Here is a 24,637-nt window from a genome sequence, read left to right as displayed (position 1 = left end):
CATGCCACCACTGAGCCTCATTAAACATATGAAAATACACTTTTGTGCCACCTCTGTAGTACAAATTAATTTTGTTATTACTGATTTCATTTGATTGGTAACTTATTCTACTTGTTCTTATTCTGTTGTTCTATTTAGAAATAAAAAAAAAAGATAATAAAAAAGACATAAAAGATGACAAACTTTTAATAAAGTTAGAAAAATGCCATTACAATTTTTAATGTTATTATAACCTAAAGATGCTATGTGAAAGTTTGAAACAGAAAATAGTCGTTTTCATCTTGCCAATTTCTTGGTAAAGAAAACACATTTTTACTCAAATTAATCAAAATGGATTTATAGAATTTTGGAACCAAACTGTTTATATATATATATATATATATACTGTATATATATATATATATATATATATATATATGACACACAAGTTGTTGTTTTTGTTTTGTTTTTTTGAATGAATGTATAGCAGGACAACACTAAATACTAGAATTCAAAATCTAAACAGCATATCAGATTTAATTTGTACAGTATAATACATACCTCAAACTGGATTCAGTATTATTTTCCAAATTTTAATTAGTTCATTAGTCGATTTTTCTGTATCCTTTTCTAAATGTAAGTCATCAATTAATCTCGATTTCATTGTCCTCTTCCCTGAATCTGGAGAAGGGATGTCCAGTTCCCATTTCCAGGTTAGTCTTCTCAAGTCCAGTGAGTGGAGGGCTGCTTCCAGTACGAGACCTCTCCATCCCTCCTGACATTCCTCCTACAGCAGGAATGCCACCACCACTTAGACTAATGGGAACGGATGGAATGCCTCCATTCTGAATGACAGAGATCTCATTGTTTTTCATTGCTAGTCCATTGGTAATGGCTACGGCATACTGATTCCAAAAGCCTGGGTCTACGTTTACTGCTCGTGCTGCAAGATCCTTCTGAAACATTTCACTGAATTTTATGGCATCTCCACCTAGAAGAGCCAATGGATTGTCCACTGACAGTCGTCTTCCCCGCCTGGCTGGGGCATTGTTCCACATGTGGGTTCCCATGTGGACCTGAAATAAGAATGCTAGTTCAGTTCATATGCATCACAAACAAACAATAAATAAACAATTTTCATTTATGCATGTTTGATGTGATTATGAGTATACTTTAGTAATATTAGTCTGTTTCATAAATGTATATCAAATACATATAGCTTTGAACACTTGCTTTAGTAAAATTGTAAAATTTTCATTTGAAGTTATTAACTCTTAAAATCTGTTAAAAGATCTATTGCTAAAGATCTGTTTAAAATAAATAAATAAATAAATAATAATAATAATAATAATAATAAAAGGACATAGTATCCCAATTATGACCTTATGACATTATTAAAACCAACTAAAACTACATAATACTGTCAGGGTTATGTTCTGTTTTGTCTCGTTTTTTCCTAGTGTTTTTCCCTTGTGTTTGGTTTAGTCTTTGTCTCCCCCCTTGGTTTGTTTAGTTTTGGTTTAGTCCAGGTTTCCCCCCCTTAGGTTTGTTCTTTTGGTTCAGTCTTGCCCTTATTTGTACTTCCCCTCGTTTCCTCGTTTGTGACCACTCCCCTGTTTCTGTGTATTTAAGTTTGGTGGTGCCCCTGGTCTTTGTCGGTGATTGTATTGTTTCACAGAGTGTTTCGTTGTGGTTGCTGGTCTCTGCTGTTCTCCGCTGTTCTCCCTCGGTTCCTGTTCTTTTTGGATTGTTTAATAAACTTGCAATTATTGGATTCCGCTCTCCTCCTGTTTATTCTCGCACACGACGACATACCCGTGACAGAATCACCGACCTCAAGGACAACAACATGGATGCCGAGAGGAGGATCATGGGCATTCGTCGGGGATTGAGGCCGGTGGAACGATATGTGGAGGAATTTTTGGAGGTTTGTCATCTGGTGAGTTGGAGCGATGCGATGATTAATACATGTTTTCTAATGGGGCTAAATAATTCCCAGTTGCTCAGTTCCATACCCTATGAGGATCGCTATAAACCGGTTGCTGAATTTATCAACCAGGTCCTCACCCTCAGTCATTCCGGTTTTTACGTTGATGTGAAAGATTCCGATCTTTCCCCCATTAGAGAACACGTTGCCGCTCCAGCCCACCATCAGCCAGCTTCCTCCACATGCCGTCCCGACCGGTCCGCTCCCTCTGGTCTTCCTGCGCTTTCTCCTGTTCGTTATTCCTCCTCTCGCATCGTCAGTCGGGAGATCGCGGCCAGCCCTCCGAGGTCATGGCCAACCTTGATGGCCAGTGTGCTAGACTCACCACTAATGTCTGTACGCAAAAGGGCTGCCGCCACGCCCGAGTCTGCACACGAAATGGCCGCCGCCACGCCCGAGTCTGCACGCAAGATGGCCGCCGCCACGCCCGAGTCTGCACGCAAGATGGCCGCCGCCACGCCCGAGTCTGCACGCAAGATGGCCGCCGCCACGCCCGAGTCTGCACGCAAGATGGCCGCCGCCACGCCCGAGTCTGCACGCAAGATGGCCGCCGCCACGCCAGAGTCTGTTCGCAAGATGGCCGCCACGCCAGAGTCTGCTCGCAAGAGGGCCGCCACGCCAGAGTCTGTTCGCAAGATGGCCGCCACGCCAGAGTCTGCATGCAAGATGGCCTCCGTTCCTGAGCCCCCGGCCAAGATGGCCTCCGTTCCTGAGCCCCCGGCCAAGATGGCCTCCGTTCCTGAGCCCCCGGCCAAGATGGCCTCCGTTCCTGAGCCCCCGGCCAAGATGGCCTCCGTTCCTGAGCCCCCGGCCAAGATGGCCTCCGTTCCTGAGCCCCCGGCCAAGATGGCCTCCGTTCCTGAGCCCCCGGCCAAGATGGCGTTCTTGCTAGTGCGCCCTCAAGTGACCGCGCCGCCAGAGCCCACGTCTCCTTTGTCACTTCCTGAGCTTAGTCAAGACTCAGCTCCATTTCCTGAGCCAAGGCAGGACACAGCTTCGCTTCCAGAGTTAAGTCAAGTTGCAGCTATAGTCCCAGTGTCAAGTCAAGCTGCTGCTGTTGTTCCAGTGTCAAATAAAGTGACCGCTGTTGTTCCAGAATCAAGTCAAGCTGCAGCTGTGTCTTCTGAGGCAAGTCATGTCGCAGCTGTGTTTACTGAGTCAAGTCAAGTTACGGCGACGCTTCCCGAGTCAAGTCAAGGAACGGTTACGTTCCCCGAAGCAAGTCAAGTGGCAGCTGCGACCCCTGAGTCAAGTCTAATCAAAGCTGTATCTTCTGAGTCAAGTCAAGTTCCAGGTGCGTTCCCTGAACCAAGTCAAGCTACAGCTGCTGTTCCAGTATCAAATCAAGTTAACACTGTTGCTCCTGTCTTAAGTCAAGTTACAGCTGCATTTCCTGAGTTCAGTCAAATTTCGGAGTCCAGCCAAGTTGCAACTGTGTTACCCGAGTCAAGTCACGTCACGGCTGAGTCAAGTCACGTCACGGCTGAGTCAAGTCACGTCACGGCTGAGTCAAGTCACGTAACGGCCGAGTCAAGTCAAGACACAGCTCCACTTCCTGAGTCAAGTCAAGCGGCCGAGTCAAGTCTAGACACAGCTCCACTTTCGGAGTCAAGTCAAGCGGCCGAGTCAAGTCAAGCGGCCGAGTCAAGTCAAGACACAGCTCCACTTCCGGAGTCAAGTCAAGCGGCCGAGTCAAGTCGAGCCACTGTTGCAGTTCCTGAGTCGAGTCAAGCCACAGCTGTAGTCCCAGCGTCAAGTCAAGCCGCGGCTGAATCGAGTCAAGCCACGGCTATACTTCCCGAGTCAAGTCAAGCCACGGCTGTAGCTGCTGAATCGAGTCAAGCCATGGCTGTAGTTCCTGAGCCGAGTCAAGCCATGACTGTACTCTCTTCCACCAGAGAAGCCGCGCCCATGCCCCCAGAGGTGTCAGCCCCGGCTGTAGAGCCTCCTATGGGGGCGGCGTCAACCCATAAACTCTCTGCTTCTCCCCTTCCTCTGTTCACCTCCTCTATCCCTGCTCTCCCCAGGTCCCAGGCCGTGACGCAGTTGCTCGCGCTGCCCAGGGAGGCCCTAGCGCGCCCTCCAGAGTCGGCTCCTCCTCCAGCGCGCCCTCCTGCGCGCCCTCCAGAGTCGGCTCCTCCTCCAGCGCGCCCTCCTGCGCACCCTCCAGCGCGCCCTCCAGAGTCGGCTCCTCCTCCAGCGCGCCCTCCTCCACGCCCTCCAGAGTCGGCTCCTCCTCCAGCGCGTCCTCCAGAGTCGGCTCCTTCTTCAGCGCGCCTTCCAGAGACGGCTCCTCCTCCAGCGCGTCCTCCTGCGCGCCCTCCAGAGTCGGCTCCCCCTCCAGCGCGCCCTCCTGCGCGCCCTCCAGAGTCGGCTCCTCCTCCAGCGCGCCCTCCTGAGTCAGCGCGCCCTCCTGAGTCAGCGCGCCCTCCTGAGTCAGCGCGCCCTCCTGAGTCAGCGCGACTCGGGAAGTATAGCCGTGGCTTGACTCGATTCAGCCGCGGCTTGACTTGACGCTGGGACTACAGCTGTGGCTTGACTCGACTCAGGAACTGCAACAGTGGCTCGACTTGACTCGGCCGCTTGACTTGACTCCGGAAGTGGAGCTGTGTCTTGACTTGACTCGGCCGCTTGACTTGACTCGGCCGCTTGACTTGACTCGGCCGCTTGACTTGACTCCGAAAGTGGAGCTGTGTCTAGACTTGACTCGGCCGCTTGACTTGACTCAGGAAGTGGAGCTGTGTCTTGACTTGACTCGGCCGTGACGTGACTTGACTCAGCCGTGACGTGACTTGACTCAGCCGTGACGTGACTTGACTCAGCCGTGACGTGACTTGACTCGGGTAACACAGTTGCAACTTGGCTGGACTCCGAAATTTGACTGAACTCAGGAAATGCAGCTGTAACTTGACTTAAGACAGGAGCAACAGTGTTAACTTGATTTGATACTGGAACAGCAGCCGTAGCTTGACTTGGTTCAGGGAACGCACCTGGAACTTGACTTGACTCAGAAGATACAGCTTTGATTAGACTTGACTCAGGGGTCGCAGCTGCCACTTGACTTGCTTCGGGGAACGTAACCGTTCCTTGACTTGACTCGGGAAGCGTCGCCGTAACTTGACTTGACTCAGTAAACACAGCTGCGACATGACTTGAGTCAGCGCGCCCTCCTGAGTCAGCGCGCCCTCCTGAGTCAGCGCGCCCTCCTGAGTCAGCGCGCCCTCCTGAGTCGGCTCCTCCGTTAGCGCGCCCTCCTGCGCGCCCCCCTCCTCCAGCACGCCCTTCAGCGCGCCCTCCAGAGTCTGCGCGCGCTCCTCCTCCAGCGCGCCCTCCAGAGTCTGCGCGCGCTCCTCCTCCAGCGCGCCCTCCTGAGTCAGCGCGACTCGGGAAGTATAGCCGTGGCTTGACTCGATTCAGCCGCGGCTTGACTTGACGCTGGGACTACAGCTGTGGCTTGACTCGACTCAGGAACTGCAACAGTGGCTCGACTTGACTCGGCCGCTTGACTTGACTCCGGAAGTGGAGCTGTGTCTTGACTTGACTCGGCCGCTTGACTTGACTCGGCCGCTTGACTTGACTCCGAAAGTGGAGCTGTGTCTAGACTTGACTCGGCCGCTTGACTTGACTCAGGAAGTGGAGCTGTGTCTTGACTTGACTCGGCCGTGACGTGACTTGACTCAGCCGTGACGTGACGTGACGTGACTTGACTCAGCCGTGACGTGACTTGACTCAGCCGTGACGTGACTTGACTCGGGTAACACAGTTGCAACTTGGCTGGACTCCGAAATTTGACTGAACTCAGGAAATGCAGCTGTAACTTGACTTAAGACAGGAGCAACAGTGTTAACTTGATTTGATACTGGAACAGCAGCCGTAGCTTGACTTGGTTCAGGGAACGCACCTGGAACTTGACTTGACTCAGAAGATACAGCTTTGATTAGACTTGACTCAGGGGTCGCAGCTGCCACTTGACTTGCTTCGGGGAACGTAACCGTTCCTTGACTTGACTCGGGAAGCGTCGCCGTAACTTGACTTGACTCAGTAAACACAGCTGCGACATGACTTGAGTCAGCGCGCCCTCCTGAGTCAGCGCGCCCTCCTGAGTCAGCGCGCCCTCCTGAGTCAGCGCGCCCTCCTGAGTCAGCGCGCCCTCCTGAGTCGGCTCCTCCGTTAGCGCGCCCTCCTGCGCGCCCCCCTCCTCCAGCACGCCCTCCAGCGCGCCCTCCAGAGTCTGCGCGCGCTCCTCCTCCAGCGCGCCCTCCAGAGTCTGCGCGCGCTCCTCCTCCAGCGCGCCCTCCAGAGTCTGCGCGCGCTCCTCCTCCAGCGCGCCCTCCAGAGTCTGCGCGCGCTCCTCCTCCAGCGCGCCCTCCAGAGTCTGCGCGCGCTCCTCCTCCAGCGCGCCCTCCAGAGTCTGCGCGCGCTCCTCTTCCAGCGCGCCCTCCTGAGCCAGCACCTTATCCAGCGCTCCCTAGGGCTGTCAGAACCATAAAATCCCCCAAGAAAATTTTTTGGGGGGGCTACTTCCTTGTTCAGCCATGGCCTCCTGAACTGTTTACCCGGCCATGGCTTCCCGAACCCCTGGACCCGCCATGGCCACAAGGACTGTGTGCTTGGCCATGGCTCCCCGAATCCTCAGACCCGCCATGGGCCCCTGAGCTCCCTGATCCGCCCTGGAGGCCGTCTCCACATCCGGTGCCTCCTGTGTCCCTGCCTACCGGCCTCCAGAGCACCCACCCCCCCCACCCCAGTGTGTGTTACGGCGCGAGTCGCGCCTTGTAGGAGGGGGGGGTAATGTCAGGGTTATGTTCTGTTTTGTCTCGTTTTTTCCTAGTGTTTTTCCCTTGTGTTTGGTTTAGTCTTTGTCTCCCCCCTTGGTTTGTTTAGTTTTGGTTTAGTCCAGGTTTCCCCCCCTTAGGTTTGTTCTTTTGGTTCAGTCTTGCCCTTATTTGTACTTCCCCTCGTTTCCTCGTTTGTGACCACTCCCCTGTTTCTGTGTATTTAAGTTTGGTGGTGCCCCTGGTCTTTGTCGGTGATTGTATTGTTTCACAGAGTGTTTCGTTGTGGTTGCTGGTCTCTGCTGTTCTCCCTCGGTTCCTGTTCTTTTTGGATTGTTTAATAAACTTGCAATTATTGGATTCCGCTCTCCTCCTGTTTATTCTCGCACACGACGACATACCCGTGACAAATACTTAATACAGTTTATGACAATTTTTGATTAGGCAGCATCACAAAATTAGTACGCTGTTGTCAGATAATGATATAGCTATAAAAAAATAAAATAAAAAAAAGCAGTTTAAACAGTTTAAACAGTAATTTTGTAAATTGATTTTTATTTTTATTTTTTTACTGAGTCATAGCAGGTTACTGAGTCATATCATCTAATGTTATATTGTGTAATCCAACTGTTCAAAATACCCAGGGGAGGGGGCCCTCACACCCTCACAGCCAAACCGAAGCCGGGGGAGAGGTCTAGATCTGTGAGTATTCACTTCCACAAGTTCCAGACCAAGGACTTGGTATGCTAATTTATTATTCTACTGATATAAATAGGGCCGGCAAATCTTAAATTTGAGGCAATACTAAGGGATCTACAAAGTTTAAATTGTTAGTATGCTACTGATCCAAATAAAGACCTGTATAAAGATCGCCTTCGTCTGCAGACAGAATTTGACCTTTTGACTACAAATAAGGCTGAAGCACAGTTGATTAAATCCAGCCAACGTTTTTTTGAACTGGGGGACAAGGCAGGTAAATTATTGGCCCATCAAGCCAGAGCGTCAGCAGCATCAAGGTTGATTTCTGGAAAAAGGTCACCACAGGGAGAGGTTTTTCATGATCCATACAAAATTAATAGCATTTTCTTCAAGTTTTATTCAGATCTTTACACTTCGAAGCTTCAAATTTGCACCGACTATGAGGAATGGCCTTTGGATAGAATAACAACTCTTAAGACTCTTAGTCTCCCACTTATTTCATTTCTATCAAGTCAGGCACTTTGTTCTAAAACTATTCCCACATTTCCCAAATCACCCACATTAATCCCCATTGGATGAATTCTTAAAACTTGAACCATACTTAAAACATTGTAATTCTGTCATTTATAACCTGATTCATATTATTCCAGGCCCTGCAAGTCAGATTAGAGGGGACTGGAAGAGGGACTTGAAATGTGAGTTATCTGATGAACACTGGGAATGTATTCTTAATCTCGTTCATACATCAATATGTGCAAGACGTAGCCTGATACAGTGAAATATGTAATATAGTGTTTACAATACTAATGCTAAACTTGCTAAAATATATCTATCTGCCAGTGATGCATGTAAGCACTCGCCAGCGGATCTTATTCATATGCTGTGGGAATACCCAAAATTATTTGATTAATGGTCTAAAATACTTAAAACTCTGAAGGAAGCCTTTGACATAGATCTTGATCCAAATCCATTTTTGGCCATTTTCAGCATTTTTATCTAAAGGTCGATTCTGACCTTTTGGTGATGGTTCAAAAGGCTCTAGCCTACTTTGTTAGTGAGATGTCTCATTCTTTAAAAAAAATGGAAACATGCCTCACCCCTTCTTTTGATACATGGCTGGTGCTGTTACTCACTGGTTCTTTAAGGACCTTTTATAAACGGTGGCACTTCTTTTTACATTATTAGTTGGATAACTCTTTGGACACTTAAACTGAGCAACATTCCTTTTCATTCATTTTAATTTAACATGTTATTCTTGTAAAATGTCTTGGATTCTCTCTAGGACTTTTCACTTGAAGTTGTTAATCCTGGGTCATCCTAAACCCCGGATAAACAGAATCCTGGGTTATCTGTAATCACGTTTCACACTGCTCATACTATACCTGGGGTTAACTGTTAACTGGGTATTCATTATTAACATTCATTATTAACAGACGTTTCACACTGTACATTCTTAAACCCCGGGTTAATGTTCTTATTTTCATATTTGCAGTGCCACTGTCACTGATGAACAGCAGGCAGTGGCGTAGCGGACGGCACACAGGGCACGCACTGCGTGGGGGCCCCCTGTGTTGGTGGGCACCACGATAACCTCCCCGTGCTTACTTGCATCGTATCAGTTGTCGACAATAGCCAGAGATGCTGTGAAAAGCATCAAATATTGGCAATATTAAGAGGATTTAGCACTGCAATCATCAATGAAAATTAAGAGCACTTTTATTTCATGCACTGATTTTCAAAAACAACCTGTTTAATGCGAAATACATTTATTCTCAAGGTTTTTACTATACGGGCCACAAGAGAAATATTAAGGGAGTCATTTAACACAGTTATATACCATTATCAGCATATGTTGAAGTAGACTGTCTTTCATCGTCTCCAAGAGAGTATGTGCCACTAATGCAGCATTAGAAAGCTGTGTCAGTGTTTTTACTTTCACTTTCTGTATAGTATTCACTAGAGTTGGGGTACTCGGACTCGTACTCAGACTCGAGTCCGGTCTCGAGTACAATTTTTAGGCAACTCGGACTTGTCACAGACTCGGATGCATTTTTACTCGAACTTGACTCAGACTCAAGCCTTTCGGACTCCATCCGAGTCCAGGGACAGTTGACGGAAATGTGACTGACCCGATGCATTATCACGAAAAAAGATTTTTAGTATTTGCATGTGTTTTTAAGTCTTGTCCAGTAGGCTACTTGAAAGCCGACGGTTTATGTGCGCACACACTCAAAGCGCGCTCACAGAACGCGCCTCTCAGTCAGTGTGCGAATGCCGAGTTCTCTTTCGCTTTTAATAGCTTGTGTTATTGCTACACAAATGCTCGTCTTGAAGACTTTTCATGTAAATTAAGTCGGTTTTGTCTTAAGTAAACCTAAACAGTTGGGAGAAATGATGCGTCAAAATATTTGATCTATGCATCAGATCTTAAAGCGACAGCAGTGTAAACCTGCAGCCGCCGACCGCGTCATAAATATTAATCAAACAACAAAAGAAAAAGAGAAAATCACTCACTTTTCTTGACTGAATCACTTATTAACTTCAAAAAGAATCGTCTTTAATGTATACAGTGCAGATTTTGCAGTTTTATTTTAACATTTATTACTTCATGAGTAGTCTATTTCTGTAGTAGTCTTTAGATAGACCTGCCTAAAAAAACTTTAAAAAACTAAAAATTCTATTTTTAAAAAGATTTTTTTTTTTTTGTATTTTTAATAAATTAATTTATTTATCCTTTTGCTTGTAAGTAATACTTGGAGTGTTTATTTGTCTTCAGATAAGCTAGAGAATGTTTTACCTGCATTAGTTAATTACTTTTTGCTGTATTAAAATTATTATTATTTTTTAAACATGGTGGCAGTTTCTAGCTTCAAAGAAAAATAATTTTTCTAACATCTTAGCGGCAATGGTTTTTATGGGTCCAAAACCACCTTAGGTGTGCATGATTTTCTAATAATTCAATGGCCCATCATCAATTATTCCTTATACACACTTAAAAATAAAGGTGCTTCATGATGCTATAGAAGAACCTTTTTTGAATGGTTCCATAAAGAACCTTTAACATCTGAAGAACCTTTCTGTTTCACAAAAGGTTCTTATAAAAGAGATGCATTTTCTGTTCTTAAGGTCCCATTCACCAAGATACCTACTTCTTTACCCCCACCCTTGAATTTATACATTTACTATAAGGATGAATAATTTTTCACATTCTAAAACCTGTTTCACTCTGAAATATGTCACAATACATGAGTCAGCCATAACTTACATGACTTAAGTTTGCTAAGCAGAGCAGGACACTAACTATGAGATGGCGTGAAATCAAAAATCAAGATCCACTAGTGGTTTGCTTTTCTTACATTTCAAGTGACATTGCGTTTTTCTAATTGTAAAGGTTAAAAACAGCGGTGCCCAAACTCAGTCCTGGTCCTTGGTTTAGCTCCAACTTGCCTCAGCACATCTGCCAGGGAATTTCTAATATGCCTAGTAAGAGCTTGATTAGCTGTTTCAGGTGTGTCTGAATGGGGCTGGAGCTAAACTCTGTAGGATACAGGCCCTCCAGGACCGAGTTTGGGTTAAAACAATGTAAAGATACTGATAAACAGTATTATTTCCTTGGACTTGGACTTGACTCGGACTCGGCTCTTTGGGACTCGGCCCATTTTGGACTTTGACTCATCTTGGACTTGATTGGTTAAAGACTCGGACTCGACTCGGACTCGACTTAAGTGGACTTGAACCCAACACTAGTAAGATTAAGATTAATCACTAAGATTAAGTCTAAGATTAAGACGCATAACTATTGTGCAAAGTTTGCACGTTGCTTGTGTGATATCCATTGGCCCACCTGCACGGTTTAAAACAGAAATATTTTCAATAATGCAACGTAAACACCTCGAACTTGCGGTTTGCAGGGGGGCCTGCGATTTTACGCTACCGCATTCTCTCACAGGCTGCTGTTTACAGGACGCTTGTTTCCTGTTACTGACGTTCTTCACATTGAGCAGGGTTTCATAACCCTGGGTAAAAAGCACTTGCTAACATCACTTTTTAAATTACAGGTGTGAAACGTTACCTTAGCAACCGCATAGCAACACCCTAGCAACCACCCATAATACCCTAGCAATGGCATAGCAACACCTTAGCAACCACCCTGAGTACCCTAGCAACCACATAGCAACACCCTTCAAACTCTTCAAACTGCAAACTTTTAAAACTACTTCAAATAGGTCAGACATTCTCAGGCCAACTTCAAAATTTGTTCACAATCTTTACTTGTCTAGTTATATTGTTATGCTATTTAAAATTATTATTATTATTATTATAATTATTATTATTATTTATTATTATTATTCTGAGACCAAATTTTCCAACGCTAACTCGCCCTACGTCTTTAATGCCAAATAAAATGCACTCCAGTGGACAAATACATACAGAAACTACATCATCTGCATGTGTTTTAAAGCTTTGTGAATTAAAACATTCCAGTGATTGAAGACAATACAATTAGAAGAACATATTAAAGAGGTAAAATTAATGCTTATGAGTGCTTGTGAGATATTCTGTTTAACTGCAGAGCTGCAGAGCAATGCGTCACGTCTCGATTGCTCGCGCTCCGGAGCACGTTGATTCTGGCTTCTCAGCACTCGAACAGGCAAACACATACACAGTTAAAATACGTGATAGCTTGGCAAATTTCAAATATCGAAAACAGTTGTTTATATTTCACGTGATTATTATTGTTATTATTGTATGGGAAGTTTTTGCTTAGGTAGTTGATTGAGGGAGATGCTTACTGGGGTATTAACAGTGCATTGTTGTTGATGGCTTTGATGTTTAGTGCAGAAAATCTAATTAAATTAATTTAAAATAAAATATTAAATATATTCAAATATCAGTGTAGGTTACTGATACTTCAGTGCAAAAACAAAAGTTTCTAGTCAAAATATCTAAAAATTCTTAAATAAATAAATATGATTTAATTTACAATATCGTCATATACAACCATTTACAATAATTCAGCATTAGTAACTTACTTTTCACGCCATCAGTCATGTACGCACTCGAGGTCTAAGGATCTCCCATTCTTAGCTAATTTTGATTCAGACTTGTGAGTTCACTGAACTGTTAACTGGAGACTTGCTCTGACCAGATGAATCAGCGAGTTGATGACTTAAGAACAGCTGCAATCCGATCAGTTCAATTTGTGAATTAATTGTTCAGTGCGGTTTGTGAGCCGATTTTAACCGGTTAATTGAAAAGAATCAACTTGTTCACGTATCAGACACCACTATCATGTCTCAGAGTGGGTGACGATTTTTCCAGTTCAAAAAAACAGGAACAACATATTTGTTTAAGAAATGTAGTGGGAAAAAAGTATGATATTATGCTTTGGTGTGTAGTGACAAAAATACAAAATAAAAATACGATAATATGATAAAGAAACTTACTAGAAAAAAAATACTTAAGTACACTAACAAAGTAAAAATACTGTCCACCACTGCAAACAACAAATATATTTGTATATGCAATAGCATAAATACAAACTAATATACACAAATAGGCAATTTTTTTTTAATCATACCTTCAGATTTCCCTTTGTGGTGAAGGCTCTGCCACAGATAGAACAGCCAAATGGTTTTTCTCCTGTGTGAGTGCGCTCATGAATCTGAAGAGCACTGGCTGATGAAAAATTCTTCCCACAAGAGGTGCAGTTATGTTGTTTGGGGGTCCGCCGAGGTGGAGGAGGTGCCAGCATTGGTGTAAGGTTGGGGCTTATTGTTGTCTGAGGGGTTGTGGTAGGTACCTGGGGGCCAGCTGGTAAGTGGGGTCCCTCACACATGGCTGGTGGTTTACTGTGTCCGTTCTCAAATTTGACTGTGCTTGGTTCTGAGCTCATAATACTGGGAGTGTTTAAACCTAAAAACAAACAAATAATAATAATAAAATAAATAATTAATAATAATAATAATACAACCCCAATTCCAGACAAGTTGGGATGTTTCATGAAATGCTGTAAAATTAAGAATATGATATCTGTTCATTCTCTTTAACCTTTATTTAACTGACTAAAGTACAAAAAAATTCCAGTGTTTTCAGTGGCCAACTTTTAATTTAATTTTGTAAATATAACCAAATTTAGATTTTCATAGCTGCAACACACTCCAAAAAAGTTGTGACAGAGGCAAAACAAAAAGTGAAAAGGTTATAGAATAACCAAATCAAACTGTTTTGAACAGTTTAAAAGAGTTCACAGTAAGCAGGTGAAATAGAAATAGGTGAGGATATCATGTTTGGGTATAAAAGGAGCATTTCAATCTTTGCAAGCGAAGTGGCAAAGATGGCCTTGCATAAGAAACCGTCATGCTGCAGTATTAAATATAGCCACATGGGCTCAGGAGTACTTCGGAAAGCTGCTGTCACTTAACACATTCTGCAGCTGCATCAATAAATGCAACATGAATTTCTGTTACTCTAGTAGAAAGCTATACATCAGTTCTATGCAATGATGCCATGGGGTTCTTTGGGACAGAGCTCATCATAGATCAAAATATGGAAACCCAAAAAAAAAAAAAAATGATGGAAATGTCTGCTGTGGTCAGACGAGTTCATGTTTCAGCTTGTTTTTGGGAAAAATGGACGTCAAGTTCTCAGTACCAAAGACCAAAGGGACCATTCAGACTTTCCAGAAGGTACCATTGAAATGGAGGCATGTATTGAGATTGTACAGACACAAATACTGCCATCAAGATGACATCTTTCATGGGAAGTCCATGGTTATTAGATAAAGACAATGCCAGGTCTCATTCTGCATGTGCTACAACAGTGTGGTTTCGTAGACACTGACTGAATGTGATAGACTGGCGTGCCTGATAATGTATGACCAGTCATGAAAAGGAGAGTCAGACAACGACAATCACAGACTGCTGAGCATCTTATGTTTTTTATCAAGCCAGATTGGACAACAATTTTGCTTGCAAAACTTGAAGTATTAGTATCCTCAATTCCCAAACAATTAAATACTTACTTACCTGCCAAAATAAAAGTTTGCTAATTTAGGTTTGAAAATGATGAAAGTTCATATAAAAAAGTAAATATTATAATTTTATTTTTATATATATGTAAACAAATAAATGATATTATTATCAATGATATTATTAACATTTTTTTCCCCCTGAGTTATATTTAATGGGTCACACTATGTGCAATGTTAACTGTTTATTGCACAAGTAGTTTCGAGAGAGAGAGAGAGAGAGAGAGAGAGAGAGAGATATTTAAGAGCACAGAAACTTGTGAACGTTGTTGTCTTACAGCAGTATTTTATCTTTGTGTCTGATTAGAAGTGGGCAGAATGCTACATCTAACGAGCCATAGCTCGAAAAGTATCGAAAAATATTGTGCTGCAGACATCATTAACAGTTTTAACTTGTCAATGCTGGCAAATGACCATGGTATAAGTGGGATAATGCACGGCCAGCTGTGCATTAAATGATTTTAATGCACTCTTTGGAGGCAACCACACAATGGCGGTGTTTTGCGAAAACCTAGGGTATGGAATAATTCCCTTTGGCCATACATACAATGATAACATTCCTGTATGCTAAACCCACATAATACCTAATGAAAGTGCATGATGCACTATTAAATAAAATTCACAGTGAACAACATTAAATATAACTTATGTCTTACCTTGTCTGTGCAGTTTTTATTTTATAAGTGGGTATGAGGAGGTGGGAGCTAATACAAATTTGCGATAATTGATGCAATAAACTGCAACTGCACACACTCATACATTTAAATGATTTAGTAAAATCTGCCATTAGAACTTCTACGTTGTTAAAATAACAACATTTTAATGACCAAACCACAGGTAAAAATGACTTTAACCACAATCTTGAAGTAGGATCCAATCAGATAAGTCGCCGTTATCATAACAGCAGCACTCATCGTGACAGACCCTACAACCATGAATTGCCACTATTGGCAACCTTGACCTATGTTCAGGACTGTTCTCCTAAAAAAATATTTGCATTATCTTTAACGAGCATCATCATGATGTTTTGTTGGAACTCTGAATGCATTATTCCTTATGTGTACCCACGCACATCTGTCTGCAAATATATACATGATTACCTCTGTCTTGTCCCAGGAACAGCAGACTGAAGTGATTCTCGTCTTTGACAAATGACCTAGTGTGCTGTGCAGCAGTGAGATCTAATGCGCCTGTGTTTTCTGATGCAGGAGAAGGAGAAGGAGACTGTTCAGACTTTACTGTTGCATTCACTGAAGGTAGATGCAAAGCATCATCCTTGCTGTTATTTGACTGAGTAGGGGACTTGGAGCGATGACTCTCAGACTGACTGTAAGTTGGAGACAGAGCCTGCATTGAGCCAGATGATTCAGACTGTGCCGGACTCTCAACACTGTGGTTCTCCAAGTCTCCTACAGTGGAAGATGAGTCATTCTTAAACATGTCTTCATTTTCCCCATCAATTTCAACCGCATTTTCTGGAGGCTTCAGGGTGATGGAATTGGTTGTTTTAACTGAGTCAAATAGCTTCATTTCATTCTCTAAAGAAACAATGTTAGATATAAAAGAGGCTGGGGGTGAAGTGCTTGGAGATGTCTCTGTGTATAAATGTTTTTTGTGTGGGTCCACATTCCCTTCTTTAAGACCTGTTTCATCTTCTATTAAATGGTCCATCTCATCAATTAGCTCATCGTCATAGTTGCTCATGGTATCTAAGCTCTTTTCATCAAATGACAGATCTGTGTCCATGTCCTGAAAACTCTCAGGCTGGGGTGTGTTGGGAATCTGTCCACCCATATGCATACGGATGTGTTGCTGCAGAACTACTGCATTAGTAAACTTTTTCTGGCATATGGGACAAGAGTGCTGTACCCGGAGAGGGGGCTTTGATCTGTGAACCCCAAAGTGAGTTTTCAAATTACCCTTAGTTGTGAAAGCACGGCCACATATTTTACATTTAAAGGGTCTTTCTCCTGTATGGATGCGATAATGCATCTTCAAAGCACTCTGACAACTAAGCACACGATGACAGATGACACATTGATTGGGATCTGTCATCTTTTTATCAATATTTTCCACCAACTGCTGTAGTTTTGAGGTCTCTGATGTTTGCATAGAGTCCAGGAGGCCACCAAAAGGAAACTTGGGCTTAAACTGACCGGAAACCATTCGTAGGGATGAATGGGAGACAGCAGAGGGAGTATTTGCTGAGTCTGTGATCTTTGTTCTGGTGCTAGTTGTAGTTGTAACTGTGGTTGTAGAATTCACTTGAGGTATGGAAGTAGTCAATATGCTGGTTTCTCCAGGCTTAGTGGTGGAGGTGGGTAGTAGATGAAAGGCTTCAAGTTTAAGAACTGGAGGTGTGTCACTCGCCACACTATGCTGTGGTGAACTGGAAATTTGTGTAATACTGGTCTCAGCAATGAGGTGATTAGGGGACATAGATGTACACTCACTTGATGGTGGTGATCTACTTAAAGGGGTAAAACTAGTTGAATCCCCATAGCTTCCTATAATACTGGGCACTGTTGGAGGGAGTTGCAGTGCTATTGATGTTGGGATTGTAGACAAAACAGGTTTGCTGTCCAGCCATGTGGTAACAGGTTTTTCTGGGGGTAATGACATCCCATATGGTATACCTGAGCTAGTTGGAACATTGTCCAGATACTCAGGCACTGGATAGGGGTTCATTTGGATGTGAGGATACTTTTCTTTGTGTCTCTGAAAATGAACCTTCAAGTTACCTTTTGTGGAGAAGCGATTACCACAAATGTTGCATTTGAAAGGCCTTTCACCAGTATGGGAACGAAGATGAATTTGCAGGGCACTGTCACTCCCAAACACCTTGGCACAAAATCTGCACTTGTGTTTGAAGAAGGGATCTTCTGAACTGGGTTTGGTGTCAAACACAGAGACATTTGGGGGCTTTCCTTTGCGGTGCTTCATTAAGGCAGAAAGAGGATCAAGAGCATTTGTTGTGGCTGCAATACTGGCTAGAGGATTAGGGAAGATAACACTGCTGGATGAGCTGTGAGGTACAAGAGGAAGGTTGGAGGGGGATGTTAGCAATCTTCCATGAGTCAGTGTTAGAGGACTAGATGTGTTTTTTGAAAGTGAAATACCACAACTTATTTCCCCCCCAGTTCCTGTGTTACTACTGGTGCAGCTACTGTTGCCAATTGATGCTGAGCATGGTGGCATCTGAGAAGGAACCACATTACTGGTTGTTGGATATAAGGAATTAATTGTGATATTATTTTTTATCCCAGAACTGGCCAGTTGGCCACCTGTCTGAGGAACACTGGCACAGGCTACCTCCAGAGCTGAAGATAATGAGGCTGATACCTGTCCATTTAAATTAGAGGGCCCTTTGATGGGAAGCTGATGCCCAGGGGTTGTAATGAAGCTACGTAGATGAAGCTGCCCAGGTATTGTGGGTGTGTTGGAAGATGAGGTTACTTCTAAGGCAGCATTCATGCTGTGGTCTACTTGATGGTTGACAGCTGTCTGTGTGGAGGCCTGTTTGTTTATTAGCGCCACCTGGCTCCGAATCTGCTCTATCAGTTGAAGTTGGTGAAGCTGTTGTTGCTGCAAGGCCATGAGCTGGTCAAGGATCATAGGGATGGCCATAGTTGACACTTCACCAGCTAGTGCTTCCCGGGCATCCTGAGAGAACTGAGCCACAGCCACACGGGTTCCATGCAGTGTTTCCAGTGTGACATTAGTGCTGGGTATAGTGTATCCTGCCCCAGAAGACTGCTTATGATCTTCATGTTGAGGTAGGCTTATGTCTGGCTCTGCCAGTGTAACCTGTTCATCAGAATTTATGGGTTTCTCAGGAGACAGTTCCACTTCCATGGGCTCGTGTTCTTTCTCCAGGACAGCATCCGGGTCCAGCATCATCTCTGCTCCTTCAACACTATCGGCGTGCATGTGGCTTTCCTCTACTGCATCATCGCTGTCTGCCGGCTCACTGCTGCAGCTGGGCATGGGTGATGGCTCAGGTAGGTAGTCCTGTGCTTGGTCCGAAGTCACTTCATTATCACTGATAATTAACACAAGTGGATTCTTGGTACAGGTCTTCAGATGTTCACAGAAATCAGACCACTTAAAGAACTCAGCACAACACTTTTCACACACATGGGTCTCTTCACTCCCACTGCGGCTCTCATTTCCACTGTCTGAATCATCCAATCCTTCACCTGAGACTGAGAAGAAGAAAATGAAAGGGAAAAAATACAACAATATATTATTAAAATTATTATTATTTGCACAAAGTCAGTTTTACCCTTTCTTATAACTGTTTTCATCAACCACCAATTTTGATAATTCCACTCTTCTCTGCATAGCCAGCTAATAACTGTCTTTGTGCAGTCTATATGATTTGGGACTCATTGGTGGATATTGCCATTTATTCAATGCAAGTCACTGATATCCAGTGTTTTCATATAAACCAAGGCCCCTTTACATCAATAGATAACTATAGATAGATAACTATGACATATTCCTGTACTGTATATTTCAAATCTTTTTTTCCCTATAATTATTTAATCATAATTATTTTCCCTTTATTTTTATATGAGAAATACAGAATAATGTAGATTATATTTTAACAAAGACAATGTTATATTTTACCAGATGCTATATTGTTATATCATAATTTGTTATACCAGAATGTGCATTTATAACTTTTAGTATTAAAAAGAGATATAGGGTAAACTTACTTATTGTGCTCACGTACCCATTAAGCACACTTCCATTTTTGAGCTCAGATTATGAAAAGAAAAAGTAACCTGTTATCCTATTGATGTCAGTTGGCTATCCATGTGTTCACACTATCTGGCGGACATTTTGAAAGCTGTCTGAAAACTTTCACCAAAAGAGGAGTCCTTTAGATGTGCATTTTTTTAGATGGTTAAGCCTTTATTTTGGGTAGGTTTCACTACTTACTGTAAAATTAGGAGATTAATGTTTAGACTTCTGCATATTATAACTTTGATGTGGGGAATAACAACAGTAAGATCCGAAAGATAGTTTTAACAACATAGCGCTGATGCTACAGGACACTGGCTGTAAATTATTAGTAATGTATAACTTCACAGGCATTACTGGCTTGCACTTTTAAATCCATAATATTATAAATTTACAATTTATTTCTGATCTGTTGTTTTTACACCGGTTATTTTTAAAGACTTAATATTATTTTAAGGTGAGCTTAAAGGGTGCAAATCACACAGCTTCATTATGAAATCAATAAGAAAAAAGTATAATTTCATAGATATTGTTAATAATAATTGTTCATATTAAAATATGTATGGATTTAGTATATGACCTGCATTATTTATTTAGCAAAATCTTGTCATTTTAATAAATATTACATAAAATGTATTAAAAAAAAATAGTTGCTGCTCCAATTAAGCTCAGTGTGCTCTAATTAAGCTCTTCCACATTGAACATCTATGTAAATACTTTACTTACATAAACTTTAAATATTATCTGATGGTTGTCACTTTAAGTTAATTTGAATAAATATTACATAAAATGTATTAAAACAAATTGTTGCTGCTCCAATTAAGCTCAGTGTGCTCTAATTAAGCTCTTCCACATTGAACATCTATGTAAATACTTTACTTACATAAACTTGAAATATTATCTGATGGTTGTCACTTTAAGTTAATCTTTATAAAATGATTAATAACTTATTTTCACAGCTTAAAGATGATAAAACCTAGACGTAACTATAGTTTATGCCCAAACATGAAAGAGGCATGTCGTCCATTCAAAGAAGGAGCCATCAGAAACCTGTCCTATCTGTCTAGGAAAAAAGCGACTAAAGGCTGGAATACACTATATGACTTCAAAAATTTGAACAGATTTTTAAAACACCAGGTATCATACATTTACCGACTTTGTAAACAGTCACAAAGGAAAACTGGCCTTCATACACTAAACAACTAAGAATCACACACTAGCAGACTTTAAATTCATTCCGATCACAACAAACTCACAGAGAATTGTGCGCATTGTTGCTAAAAGATGAGCATGACATATGAGAACAATGTGTGTTCTAAAATCGGCTGAAAATATCAAACATGTTTGATATCCCCCGACTGGATGGAATCAAAGCCTAAAGTTAAAAAAATCGGAGTCTGTAACCATCATACACTACGCAATTTGTTGCTTAATTTTGGTTTAATTAAATGTTTTTTTTTTTTAATGTTTCAAATGAAACATTTTTCAATTATTCTTTAAAAAGGATGTTTAAAATAAACAAGATTTTTTTTTTTAATAAAACATGATGTGAGCTTAATGGAACAGGGGTGTGCTTAAAGGCTCCAAAATGTACCCATTAAGCACAGCCAGACTTTTTGCATTTAATAATACATCTTAATTGAAATGCTTTTGTCATTTAAAATAAAATTAAACATTTTTCTGTGAGAGATTAATATTTTATTTTAACATAACTTCTTGTACTGAAACTAATATCTTGTGCACTAAAAATGCCTCAGTGTACGTTTTGTTGAGCTTAATAGGTACGTTTACCCTAGAACAACGTAAATACACCTCTTAGTCTTTATTAATCCAAAATAAATGTTCTCATAAAATATATAACATTTTATAAAAGCAAGTCAAATTCCCAGATTCACAAATGGTTAAAATGCAACTCATTGACTACCTTTTTATAACAACAGCAACAACAACAACAACAACAACAACAAAAACAACAACAATAATAATAATAACATTTTTTTTTTTTTTTTGCACTTAAGCCAAAGCGGCTAAATGTATTCTACATACACTTGTGCACACATATATATATTACTGTACACTAGTGCCAACCTACAGCATTTGCCAACTACTTCAAAGACTTTCTAATATTAAGCTTTGTAATTGTAAGTCAGTGCCCAGTGATGATAAGATCAATGCCAGAAGAAAACATGGATGAGACATTGAAAGGTTTTTCTAAGCTTTGCACTTATAGCACAAAAAGGACCCACATATATTTCATAATATTTCGTCACTGTTTGCAGGTATGTAGCCACACATTAACAATTACATAATTATTTAGATAATTTCCTACGTTGAAAAGATCTAAACAACAAAAATACAAATTCTCCCTTTAAAAATGTTTTATGATAAAGTCAAATATATTGTTTATTATCACTGAACAAGCGTGTCTACATTACAAAAAAAAAAATACAGTTCCTTGACTTAACAAGTGCACGTTTTTGTGTGATATATACTCAGCGACCTGGGAATCATAAAATATAGGGAAAAAGTGTTCAAAAACAAACTATTTAAATTAGATAAATATAATAGTAAATATCAGCAGGGGAACAAAACTCTTTACGTAAGCTTTTTGTTGTGTGAAGCTGTAAACTGTGTTAGATGGACAGCATGCCAATGAGTTTGAAAGGGGCTCTTTGGTTGTTTGGAAAAGAAAGACAACAGTAAGATTATTATAATTAATACTTCATAGGACATATGTAAGCCACTTTCCTCAGGTCAACAGAACATCTGTAGAAACTGCATTTAAAGCTTGACATCTATTGGCTACCCATGATGGTGCCATAAAGCCAAAGGTTAAGTGCATGCAGTATCATAGTACTTGAAAGCAGCTCTCCTTAGGGACAAATAGAGTGTCAGGTCAGGACTGACTGGTGTGGGTGGGGGGCAGGCAAATGAAATGAAATTTCTTGTTGCCACACCATTGAATTCCCACACAAAGATTTTTTTTTCTTTTTTTTTTCTCCAAAAGCCAGGCAAACAAAAAAGAATCAAAATGAGCATTTAAATACTTGTGGAAAGAGGAACAGAGGAGGAACAGAGGATATGTCTAAAGAAACACTGCGCTCATTAAGAAAAGGACCAAGTTACTCAAACATTCTTGCTGGAAAACATTCCACTAAGCTAATGTGAAGTATGATAATAGTGTACTGGACATATAGACCTTAGTCAGACCAAATAGTTAAATCCTCACAGCATGACTGATCGTGTCATTAGATTACAGTAATGGGGAAACAATCAATACTTCTGTTGCTCTTTATATGCAAGCAGAATCCAGATCATACATCAACAGTACACCCCCCCCAAAAAAAAACAAAACAAAACAAAAAAAAAAACACAAAGAACGAAATACAAGTCTATATAATATGCTTAGTACTGTAAGGATTCATTGTGCAAGTTTAATTGTCTGTCCATTTTCCATGCTCATTTCTTGTTAATTCTCTCTTGACCTATTGTGATTATTCTAATATGTATATGTATATGTTACAAGAATGGCAAATATGTACTTAAAGTATGTGTTAATAGTTTTTTTTTTTTTTAAATAAACATTATATATGTATTTCTGCTGTGACATATTACTTGTTTATTGCTTCACAGTTAGTCATGAGGTACTTTAATTTTGACATTCATTTTGATTAGTTTCATAGATCAACGGCACATAAGAAATACAGTGACTACTAAAGAGTCAGAACATATAAAACAATGATATAATAATAACTTAAAACTTAATGATACGAAATATATAATATAATATAATATAATATAATATAATATAATGTAATATACAAATAATTTAGAAATACATATGATAAAGTAGCTGATATGTATTAACTAGAAGAAATGTTATGATAAATATGTTGTGACTGAGCATAACTGACAGAGATATGAGAAAGGCTTTTACTTTTATGAGATTAACTGATTGATTTATTGGTTGATTGATTGTCTATTATTATTATTATTATTATTATTATTATTATTATAAACTTATTGTTTTGAGAAACTGTTTTTGTAGAAAACAGAAACATGTAGAAGCCCGAACTGTTTTAATTCATGAGTGCAGTCTCAGAGAGTTTGTGCCATCGTATGTGAAACTAAAAACTTTCCTTCCTTCTGTCGTTGTTGGCAGTGATTTAGTGAAGAGTTAAGTAAAAATATCAGGTACAAAACAAATATCTCCACACACACACGGAAAATAATAATAATAATTAATTAATTAAGTACTAAGTAAGATTTTATTAAGCTTCTGGGTGAATCTGTCAACTTGAACAATAATCGCTGCATTGCGAATTTATTCGTATGCTTTGTTTAATATTAGCTTTGTTATTAGTTTGTTATTTTTTGTTATTATTTATTTGTTATATTAGCTAAAATTTGAAGTTTCATATAAATTCCAAAAACCATCGTTTGCTGTTTGTTATTTAATATAAGTGTCATATTTAAGAAAAACAGTCTAAATATTTCCAGTGATCTATCGAGGAATACACTAATGAAAATCTAAGTAAACTTAACGTCATATTGACCTTCCGCTTTCACTTAAATATGTTAAAATATAACATCAGAAGAAAAAAAAATTAAGTGTTTCAGTATTAAGTCGTACGTGTAGTATATACAAAAAGAGAAAGAAAAAAACAAAACAAAAACAAAACAATGCATAACAGTTTTAGTAAACTGCAAAATAAGCTTGCAAAGTATGTGAAAATACATTAAATTTAATAATTTTAAAACACTACCTTAGAATTACAAAGAGCTAGTTATTTGCGCTGATTTAATAACGCACCACAGAGGGGATAGCAACAAACACACTCACCGTGTTCAGGTAGCAGCTCCAGAAGTGAAGGGTCCTCGTCCGATCTCAGCTGCTGCGGTTTTGCTTGCTTCCGACGGGACATTCTTCTGCTGCTAGATCTTCCTCATTCATATACATCAGCAGAGATCCGCTCAAAAAGTCAAAATAACGGAGATGATCTGCTGTTATGTGGATGTATCATTATGACAGTGAATGATACTTTGAATTGGCAGAGCTCCAGTGGGCACACTAATATGGAAATGAGGGACGGACTCCGCAGTTTTCTACTTCACCTTCAGATATCACCATCCACCCAAAATCACCTCTAACGCCCAGAGAGAGAGAGAAAAAAAGAGGAGGGTCAGTTTTTTTTTTTTTGCTCTGTAGGCTTTTCCTCAGTAGTTCATTTTAGCATGATTTTACTCTGAACTTCAAAGGGTATAAATGTATATTCCCAGCAGTTAGTTAGAGGAAAGTGTGTGATACGGTTTACTCCTGTTCACAATAACTTTTCTGCTGGTTCGCAGATTCCACTCTTCCATTAGTCGATACGATGAGCGCATAACATAATCATCGCCTCTCTATTTCTCTCAGGA

The 24,637-nt window shown here is 40.9% G+C and overlaps 1 protein-coding gene across 1 annotated transcript; it reads right to left on the bottom strand.

Annotated features, from left to right (window-relative positions):
* Window positions 1–608: 608 nt before the first annotated feature.
* sall3a (spalt-like transcription factor 3a) lies at window positions 609–24,208 on the bottom strand. The gene is made up of 4 exons (XM_051132394.1): window positions 24,063–24,208; window positions 15,571–18,675; window positions 13,022–13,356; window positions 609–1,055 (listed from the first exon to the last, which is right to left on the bottom strand). The coding sequence occupies exons 1-4, from the start codon at window positions 24,142–24,144 to the stop codon at window positions 624–626; spliced, it is 3,954 nt and encodes a 1,317-aa protein (XP_050988351.1). The 5' UTR covers window positions 24,145–24,208; the 3' UTR covers window positions 609–623.
* Window positions 24,209–24,637: the final 429 nt, after the last annotated feature.

Source organism: Labeo rohita, chromosome 16 (assembly GCF_022985175.1).
Source record: "Labeo rohita strain BAU-BD-2019 chromosome 16, IGBB_LRoh.1.0, whole genome shotgun sequence".
Taxonomy (NCBI): domain Eukaryota; kingdom Metazoa; phylum Chordata; class Actinopteri; order Cypriniformes; family Cyprinidae; genus Labeo; species Labeo rohita.
Note: the sequence above shows the minus strand (reverse complement) of the source record. Positions and strands in the feature narration are given on the sequence as shown.